The 10,780-nt window shown below is 38.0% G+C and overlaps 1 protein-coding gene across 1 annotated transcript in view; it reads left to right on the top strand.

The window, feature by feature from the left end:
• Window positions 1-266: 266 nt before the first annotated feature.
• LOC103609348 (thioredoxin domain-containing protein 11) overlaps window positions 267-10,780 on the top strand; it is a 50,982-nt gene continuing 40,468 nt past the window's right edge. Inside the window, exon 1 of the mRNA XM_008593676.1 lies at window positions 267-392. Coding sequence (XP_008591898.1) covers window positions 291-392 — 102 coding nt within the window. The 5' untranslated portion in view covers window positions 267-290. The remainder of the gene's footprint in view (window positions 393-10,780) is intronic.

Genomic DNA, 10,780 nt, shown 5'->3' on the forward strand with positions numbered 1-10,780 from the left:
GAGACTGTCAGGATGAATGTTCTTTGGAAATTCAGTTTGTAGTTGAATTAAGCTCACAGAAGGGAAACGGCTGCTTGGACCTCCCTTCACCTAAAAAGCTTATCAGTCACTTCCTGAACAAAGCAGGCTACTTATTATGACCCAATCAGGTCATGAACCCAGACATTTTCATTTTTTGGTGTTGATGATTTTAGTTATATATTACAGGTTTACTGCATGGTGTATTATTTTTATTTTTTTATTTTTATTTTTTTGGTACTAGTTTTGGACCAATCGAATACAAAGGCCCCATGAGTGCTGTTTACATTGAGAAGTTTGTCCGCCGGGTGATGAAACCACTTCTCTACATCCCATCTCAATCAGAATTACTAGATTTTCTCTCAAACTACGAGGTACCTGTCTTTCATATCTCCTCCATTCCCAAGGCCTTTCACTGGGTTGTATTGAATTGTTTGTATTAAAAGAGTACTTTTCTTAACATACCTCCTGAATTACAACAATTTAAAAGATCAATTATAGATAAGTCCCAGTTAAATGCTTTTTGAGGTACTGATTGTAAGGATGGTTTGGCCAAGTGAATTTTAGGAGAGTAGGATACTTACAAAATCTTGTCTATTTTTTGTTTGGGAATTTTCAAGAAACTTTAAGTTTGTCTCAGTTAATTTAGAGTGCTTGAGAATTAACTTAGAATTTATATGCAGCTGCAAATTTCTAAGAATATTATTTGGTACTTACAGCATTATACCATGAGATACCTAGTTTTTCTTATCTGTTCCACTTTAGCTTTTTTTAAAACTGGAAATATGTTCCTTTCTATTTTATTAAGTGCATAACTATTTCAAGGTCTTATTTATAGAAAGTTTTGTAACTTTCTTAACATGTCTTCTCTCCTCCTTCCCCGTTGCAGCTTCAACCCCTGATAAATTATTGTTTGTTTTTTTTTTGGTGACTGGCTAGTATAGGATCTGAACCTTTGACCTTGGTGTTATAACACCATGCTGTAACCAACTGAGCTAACCAACCAGCCCTTGTAGGATCTTTAATGCATATTCAGGACAGCTTATTATTGAGAGGCCAGTATTGAGATTATTAAAATAACCTCAAAAAATTATAAAAATAATTCCACAAAAAATTCATTGGAGCAAGTATAAAATCATACCTGGGTGCAAGTAAAATAGATACTTAGGTAAAACAAAATCAAGACCATAAGTACCTGATAGCAATCAGAACCCTATAAATCTAGACCTCACTTACTGATGATTTAGAATTTTGACTTGTTGAGTTTTACTTTTTGCACTATGTATATTTTGTACAGATTGGATATGCATTTTTTCACCAGAACATCATTTATAGCTTTTAAAATCATATTAGAAATCCTATTTATAGTGTTAACTATTAGCAGATTCCCCAAGCAGTAGTGTTAATATCTAGTTATTCTGCTTATAATTCTTAGACATGCATCAGAGTAAATATTTCCTAATCTTATGAGGATAATGTATAGACTTCAGTGCACCTCTTAGGCTTGTCTCCTGTTTTGCATGGGCAGGCTGGTAGGCAAGAGCTGCACTAGGAGGCAGGCCACCTGGGCTGCCTGATTCCTTTGGCAGCACTAACTGGGTCTGTGATTTGGGGCAGGGTACTCACCTGCTGGTGGGCACCAGGGGCCTGGGCAAGGCTTTTCTTGAGGTTTCTTTTAACTCTTTAAGTGCAAAAATGTTATGGTGAGTTCTCACATAGATCTGCAGTAGATGACAGGCAGGTTCCCTGGAGGTGATACAGCAAAATGGTGAATCAGGAGTCCGGCAGACATGAGTCATAGCTCAGCACCATCACTTATCAGCCGTGTAGTCATGGGCAAGTTACTTAACCTCTTTCTTGTCTGTGCAACAGGAATAAACCAGACAAGACATAGAACTGGCTGTTTGGCTCGGTTTATTAGAGCATGGCGTTATAATACCAAGGTCAAGGGTTCGCATCCCCATACCAGCCAGCCACCAAAAAAAAAGAAAAGAAAAAAGAAAATGCCTAGAATGCAGTCTCAATAAATGAAAACGTGTTATCAGTAAAAATGTCATTATAGAAAAAATCCTGTATATTTAGCACTATTAAGAGAATTTAAAATGTACATAATACCTGCTGGAATTCATTTCAAAAACTTTTGTTTGTTTTGTAATGAAGATGATAAAAAATGACCTGCAAGCACCAAAAGTTCATCATTCTGTGATGCATCATTGGAACTTTTGTGGAATACTGTGCTCAGTTTTGATTGCTGTCCCCTTTTTTTTCTTAAATGTTTACTCATTCACTCCTAAAAAGGAAAGAGAGATAGGAGAGGAGCTATGGAACATCAACAAATATCATGTAGCGTGTGTTGACCCTTCCAAATAAAGTGTGGAAAAGATCGAGATCATTTAGCTTAATAAGAGGACTCAGAAACAGCTTCATTATAATTTTTAGCTCTATCAGATTTGTATCCAGAGAGTTCTGAGCCAGTTTTTCTGCTTTATTTCTTAGCAGAGGTCATGTGATAAAGAAGGACTCAACTAAGATTTATTAGAGGCCTGGGTTTATTTTTTTTTTAATTTATTGACTGGTAAGGGGATCTTAACTCTTGATTTGGTGTTGTCAGCACCATGCTTTTGCAAGTGAGCTAACCGGCCATCCCTGTATAGGGATCCACACCTGTAACCTTGGTGTTATCAGCACCACACTCTCCCAAGTGAGCCATGCACTGGCCCAAGGCCTGGGTTTTAGACATCAGCAAGTCTCTCGTTTCTGAGTTTCACTCAGATTGCTCATCTCTAAAATAAAGGAGTTGGCTTAGATCATCCCTGCTGACATTTTTTGGCTTCAGTAAAGTTTAGAGGTTGGAAAGGGATAGAAGAAAGCTTATAAGTTTTTGGTAATAAAAGTATTTTTGGGAGGGCCGGCCCGGTGGCGCACTGCTACAGTGCGCCGCTTGGGAGTGCGGAGGCGCTCCCGCCGAGGGTTTGGATCCCACATACAGACCGGTTCCCACTCACTGGCTGAGCGAGGTGCNTCGTTTCTGAGTTTCACTCAGATTGCTCATCTCTAAAATAAAGGAGTTGGCTTAGATCATCCCTGCTGACATTTTTTGGCTTCAGTAAAGTTTAGAGGTTGGAAAGGGATAGAAGAAAGCTTATAAGTTTTTGGTAATAAAAGTATTTTTGGGAGGTCTGGCCCGGTGGCGCACTGCTACAGTGCGCCGCTTGGGAGTGCGGAGGCGCTCCCGCCGAGGGTTTGGATCCCACATACAGACCGGTTCCCACTCACTGGCTGAGCGAGGTGCAGGTGTGACACTGAGGGTTGCGATCCTGTTGCCGGTCCCGGCCCGGTACGGGCGCGACACTGAGGGTTGCGATCTGTTGCCGGTCACGAAAAAAGACAAAAAGGAAAAAAAAAAAGTATTTTTGAGTTAATGCCCTCGAACATCTGTATCAGAGATCTTTCTAATCCTTTTTTATTTATTGCCTTGATGTTTCTAGCATTCTCTGTAGTTGCATCTGTAAGAGAAAGACAAGTGCATATTTATGACTGAGCAATGAGGATGGTTCCTTTTCGGGGTGTGGCAGCTGGCCAGTATGAGGATCCTTGACCTTGGTGTTATCAATACCGCCTCTAACCAACTGAGCTAACTGGCCAGCCCCAAAGGCCCATTTCTTATCTTTAGCCTTAGCATTATTTGAATCTGCTTTTTAGCAGTATTTTTAAAGGTCGTGCTCTAAGTATTTTTTTTGCGGCTGGCTGGTATGCAGATCCAAACCCTTGACCTTTAGTGTTATAGCACTGGATGCTCCAAGTATTGACATGGAGTTCATACCAGACTTACATCACTGAGTCTGACATTACTCACAGTTGGTTTTTGGCAACCCACTTAGAGTGATATATGACAATGTTAGACTGTCTTTAAAAACAGGAACCAAGGGCTAGCCCGTGGTTCACTCGGGAGAGTGCAGTGCTGATAACACCAAGGCCACGGGTTCGGATCCTATATAGGGATGGTCGGTTCGCTCACTGGCTGAGCGTGGTGCTGACAACACCAAATCAAGGGTTAAGATCCCCTTACCGGTCACCTTAAAAAAATAATAAATAAAATAAATAAATAAATAAAAACAGGAACTGAAAGAGTGCCACCAAGATGGGACCCTAGATTGCTTCTGTCAGCCTTTAAAATGGCTTCCTCCCAAAAGCTGTGACTAGCTTTTATCAGGTTAATATCATCTTTTGCTGGGCTTCTCACTGAGATGAAATTGTCTAGTTGAGCAAGAGATAATACTTGATTAATTGTGAAAGAACTAGGGAGTAAAGACCAGCATAGCATTTGCCAAACCATTTATCTTGTGACATACACACACACTGTAAGATAACACAGACAAAATTCTAGATCCAGAAATGAAACCACCATCATGGTTTTGACAGCTGAATGAACAGGGTAGTTAAAAGAATTTTTGGAAGTCCCAATATAGAGTACAATATACTTTTGGATATTTTACAAAATTAGACTTTCTTAACCTTGGCACAGTTGACATTTGGGGTCAGATAATTCTGTGTTGTGGGGGATCATCCTGTGCTTTGCAGGGTGTTTACGTTGTCCTCCACCCACTAGATGCCAACAGCATCCCCTCTTCCAGTTCTTGACAACCAAAAATATCTCCAGACATTGTCCCCCTTAGGGGACAAAATTGCCCCAGTTAAGAACCACTGCTCTAAATGATTCAGTTTCCCCAATTAAGGCCTTAAGATGATGTATCACATATGTTAGTACAAACATATCTTTTTTCATGTGGCACTCAGAAGGCCACAATTTAATAGTTGGGAGTTTATCATTTGCTTATAGTGGTAGCAATACAGAGAATATGAAAATTAAACAGTGTCTTGACTAGAGAATTCTGGAATGTTATATGTGGAGGATTAAAGCCAGTATTAGAATGTCATCAATAGAGCTGTTCCTGATACTCAGCTTTTTACTTGAATTATTTCTTTTCCCCAAAAAACAAAGCCATGTATTTAAAATGTGTTAAGGAGTTTGTAAATTTAAAGAAATTTTACTATGAAAGATACTTGTTTTAGAGCCTTGTCTCCTAATTTATACATTTTATAAATATGGATTTCAATGTTGAGTATTTAAGTGTACCAAAATTAGGTTGAGATAATTATTAATGTTTTTGTGGCACTTCTGAGGTTTGTCATAATGGCAGAGTTGGTTTTTTTTTTGGCAGTTGGCCAGTAAAGGGATCGAACCCTGGATCTTGGTGTTACCAACACCACAGTCTGTCCAGCTGAGCTGACGAGTGATTGTTTTTTGCTTGACTTACGTTTGTCTGCAGATATGTTTGTGACATTTTATAGGTGTGCATTTGATAATTATCCCCTCATATAAAAAAAACGTATTGATTGATTGTAAGCTTGTCTCTAATCTGGATATTTGTGAGCAGCTTGGACCATTATATAATTAGACAGTTAACATTTATTACTTGAGAAGTGATGATACCTGAGATAAACAATTTTCTTTATTGACATAAACTTTTATCATATGTTTACTGAACTCTGTTCATCTATGCTTATTCTATAGTTATAAAAAGGAATGCTCTAATTATACAGACTTGATTTTTTGACTTTATGATGCTGCAAAAGTCATATGCATTCAGTAGAACCATACTTTGAGTACCAATACAATCATTCTGTTTTTCACTTTCAGTACAGTATGCAATAAATTACATGACATATTCAACACTTTTTGTAAAATAGGCTTTGTGTTAGATGATTTTGACCAACTGTAGGCTAACGTTAAGTATTCTGAGCATGTTTAAGGAAGGCTAGGCTAAGCAATGATGGTCGGTAGGTTAGGTAGATTAAATGCATTTTCGACTTCTGATATTTTCAACTCACAATGGGTTTATCAGGACATAATGTTATCTTAAGTCAGGGAGCATCCGCATCTTAGTTTGAATTTTATAAGTCCTACAGTTAAATCCTTTCAAAAGCCTATTTCAGATGGTTTGATTATCAGTTTACCTAGAAGAGTAGAAGTTTCTAACCAACAGAAAGTATTTTATTTGATTTAGATAATTCAAACCCAACCAAATCAGATTGCTGATCATTAACCATAGCTGTATGTTTGTGAAATGTGACTCTGAGTCCAGAGGCAATTTCCAGGAAAACAGTTTTGCCTTTAATTTACTTAAACATCACAGACAGACATTAAAGGGTGAAAATAAGTACTCAACTCTGTAAATTTTGAAATACTTTGGTCATTATTAGCAGTGAAATAATGAGTAAACTAGGCATTGGTAAATTCCCTTCAGTTTTCAAGTGCTTTTACTTCTATTTTTCCCAATAGCCATGTGAGGTAGATGAGAATCGTAGATCCTTTGAGCAGATTAAAGAGGCTAAGGTACAGAGAGGGTGTGATTTTACCTAAGTGGGGAATAGATAGCCAATAGCCCAGGTCTTCTGGCTCTCAAATTCCTTCTTGTGTACCATGTTCCTTTCTCAGAGAAATGTTTTAAGGTTTCAGAGGCTAAGGTACAGAGAGGGTGTGATTTTACCTAAGTGGGGAATAGATAGCCAATAGCCCAGGTCTCCTGGCTCTCAAATTCCTTCTTGTGTACCATGTTCCTTTCTCAGAGAAATGTTTTAAGGTTTCTGAATTGAAGTTTCAATATCTATATAGAGATTAAAATTTTGAATATTTAACTGTTTTATATCGTTTTTGAACCTTTTTCTTTCATGATAGAAAAATTTTATTTTATTTTTTTTAAAAGATGACCGGTAAGGGGATCTTAACCCCTGACTTGTTGTCAGCACCACAGTCTCCCAAGTGAGCCACGGGCTGGCCCTCATGATAGAAAATTTTTAAAGGTGGTGGCTTCTGAATTTGGCTGTAACTATTTTCCTTTATTTTTACAAACACTTTTGAGAATAACAGTAAAGGACAGGTCCGTGGCTCTTCTTGTTAAAGCAGCAGTTTTGCCATTTCCTGTTATTAATTGGGTCATTAACATTTATTCTGCAAAACTGGGAGTATTCTATGTGTGATAATCACAATATTGAGGCAGAGTAGTGTCTAGAATTTTCTTCCCGGATAAGCACCAAAATGATACTTACCTTATAGTAATAAATGTAGCTAAAAATTGACGTGAACTTGGCAGAGGATCCTACAAAGGGAGATTGAGCTCTAAGTCATCTCGTGGCAAACTATGTTAAGAAATTCTACTTCCTTCAGTTACTCCAACTGTAGAATCCCTCTTCCTTGAGTGTTCTTTCTGCCTATTTAAGATATGCACAGGAAAATGTACCTTATTACTGCGGACAACACAGCCAAACAGAGCCCAGTGTTATTTTTATTCTGGTGGACATTAAGTTAATTAGAGGGAATAGGATTGAGTAATGATAATGTAATTTTCTAAGTCACTAGTTCTGTGGCTCTTGTAATTTCAGTATTTTTCAGGCATCATTTGTCTTAGGTATTGGTAGCTTCTACATCTATAATGTTTTTTTTAAAAATTTTGTTTTTAAAGAACTTGACAGAATCATTTGATTTCTACCTTATAATCTACCCACCAATTGCCAACAGTAGTATTATTTAGAACTCTTATCTTGTATCTGCAGCCAAAATGTTTTTCAAAAATTTTTTTTTGAATTCTATAATTTATCCATTTGAGAGCACTTTATTTGAGACACATCCATTTATTTATTCTTAGCAGTTTGGTAAACCAAATTGTTTAAATTTAAGTGAAATGGGAAAAGGCTTGGCAATCTTTTATAGGGGAAGAAGGGAATTAGTTAAATTACCAGGTGACAAAAAACCTGAGCATTTTGGAATTTTCTAGAAAAACCTAGAATGCCTGGCACCTGATACTATCATATTGTTTATAAGTAAAATTCTACTTTGAATTTTGAGCAAATAGACACCATTTCTGTCAGTTCATAGTTTTATAGCACTGTGAATACGTTTTCTACATTACATCCTTACATTTTCTAGGTGTGAGTTGACATTAGTGCAGAAATATTTCAAGTGCCCTTGAGTAAAAGCACACAAAGCAAGGCAACTATTCCCATGGCCACTAGAGGGTGTGTGTACTATTTGCTGAAATTTATGCTATACTGCAAATGGTACCCACTTAGGAAGGAAATATTTTATGCTGATGAGGATATGCTGGCCTCATATAAGTAGCCTATTTTCAACTCCTCATTATACAGGTACTAAATATAGTGTACATTGTGGAATGGAATGAAAAACACACAAACTGGGTCAAGTTTCAATCTGGCACTCATAGTGTCTTGTCTTTTTCTACATTGTAAGGCCAGTGGAGGAGCTTTGTCTTATTTATCTTTTTATCTCCATTCATTCACTAATGAATGTTCCTTGTGTGCCTCCTCTGTGCCAGGCACACTCTGAGCTGGAGACATGTAGTGATGAACAAGGGAGACTGTCTGTTTCATGGGGTTACAACATGGAGATAGACAACAAACAGGAAAACAAGTAAACAAAGTGTGCTGGGTTGAATAGTGTCTTCCCCAAACTCTTGTCTGTATGGAACTTCAGAATGTAATGTTATTTGGGAATATGGTCTTTGCAGATGTAATTAGGTAAGGGTCTCTAGTTGAAATCATCCTGGATTTAGGGTGGATCTAAATCCAGTGACTGGTATTTTGATGAGAAGCAGAGAGGACACAGAAACACAGAGAAGGCCCTGTGAAGACTGAGACAGAGATTGAAGTGATGCAGCCTCAAACTAAGGAACATCAGGAGCAACCAGAAGGTGGAAGAGCAAGGAAGGATTTTCCCTAGAGCTTTCAGAGAAAGCATGGCCTTGCTGTCACCTTGACTGTGGACTTCTAGCCACCAGAACTATGCGAGAATCAATTTCTGTTGTTTTAAGCCACCCAGTTTGTGGTAATTTGTTATGGCAACCCTAGGAAAGTAATACACAACATAATTTCAGATAAGTGCTATGAAGAAAAATAGGAAGGGTGATATGATAGAGTTGAGGGCAGGAGGAAGGGTGTAGCTGTTTTAGAATACAGGGACAGCATCTCTGAGGAAATGAGATTTGAGCAAAAACCTAAATAAAGTGAAGCATATGTGATGTGACCCAACCCTGAGGAGGTTGGAGAAAGTGCTCCAAGAGGTGGAAACAGTAAGTGCAAAGGCCCTGAGGAAGGAACAGGACTGGTGGGGCTGGAGGAGAGGGGAGAGTGGTGGGAGATGAGGTCATAGACCTGTCTTGCCACCGTCGTGTATCCTGATAAAACCTTTTTTTTTTTTTTCTGGGGGCTGGCCAGTACAGGGATCTGAACCCTTGACCTTGGTGTTAAAACACCATGCTCTAACCACCTGAGCTAACCAGCTGGCCCCTGATGAAACTTTTGATTGGTTAGACAAGTGAAGGAAAGAGGAGCACTGGCAGTTGAGCTCCTGTGACTGTTCACCTGGTATCTGTTTAAGCATCTGGGAGAGGGCTAATAGAAACACTGTGGCTGGGACCTGGAGTTGAGTGGTCTTGGCACAGAGGGAAGCATCGTAATGTGGAGGCATAGTCTGAAACCTGACTTCAGGTACCCAGTGTGAGGTTGGCTCATGTGCAGGCCAGCTCATCTGGAAGAGGGCCTCCAAAGGCATTAAGCACAGATAGACAGGGTTAGAGTTGTCTGCTTTGATTGAGCCTATGGGTTTATTTGCATCTGAGCAAACAAGGGACCTAGACCTAGAAAAGTTGGTGTATACGTATGTGCATGTGTTTTGTCCACAAACTCCTTCTCTTTCAGATTTAAGCAAGAACTGTGGAAGAAACTGAAATAACGTGTAGCTAATTTTTGATAATTTCTTAAGTAATGATGCAGTTTCTGTTGGGGACACATTGAAACTTTGGGGAAATTATTGCAAAATTTGTTTTACCTAAAACATAACCAGAGCTGGTTTAGTAACCTTTAAGTGACAATTTGCAGTAGAAATAAAGAGATAATTATCACTTCATTTTATTTCCTCTTTTTTGTTATTTTGAAGTATTCATGTTATGTTCTCATACATGCCAATTTTCAAAATTCAATAGACTGTCACAGTATTATGAATATATTTCAAATAGCACTTAAAATATACTTTGCCTGTTTCTTGTGTTTTAATATTTTACAGTTTATGTAACTAGTCGTTTCATATATTTGTTTAATCGTGATCTTCATTTCTTTGGCAATGAAAAGTAAAAACAGTTTTAATTGGGATTTCCTTTGGAAACTCAGAATTCATATTTATTTTATTTTCATTAATGTGCATACGTGTGTGCATATGTGTATGTATACACATATGCAATCGCATACATGCATGTAGATATATACATGTTTTTGACCACATATTCACTTCTGTGAAGCCACCAAAGATAATGTGGAAAGAGAGCTAAAATTCACCTTATTATATTTCTAGCCATAGAACATTTATTAGTATTTAGAATGAATTTATTCCATTTGATTTTGATTTGGGAGATTGGTCAGGATTTAAAGAAACTTAAATGAGTCTGTTTCTTTCAATTAGTTTCCATTTTTGTTATCTTGTGTTCATTATTAACTAAGTGACTAGAATTTCTGAATATTTTGTCTTCCTTTGTTCTTAGTAGGAAAGCTTATTACACCACCAGAGTATGGTTTGAAACTTTTTTTTTTCCTTTTTGTCTTTTTTTGTGTCCGGCAATGGATCGCACCCCTCAGTGTCGCCCCCGTACTGGCCGGGGCCCGGCAACGGGACCGCGACCCTCGGTGTGTTGCG

The sequence above is a fragment of the Galeopterus variegatus genome, unplaced genomic scaffold (genome assembly GCF_000696425.1).
Source record: "Galeopterus variegatus unplaced genomic scaffold, G_variegatus-3.0.2 Scaffold161, whole genome shotgun sequence".
NCBI lineage: Eukaryota > Metazoa > Chordata > Mammalia > Dermoptera > Cynocephalidae > Galeopterus > Galeopterus variegatus.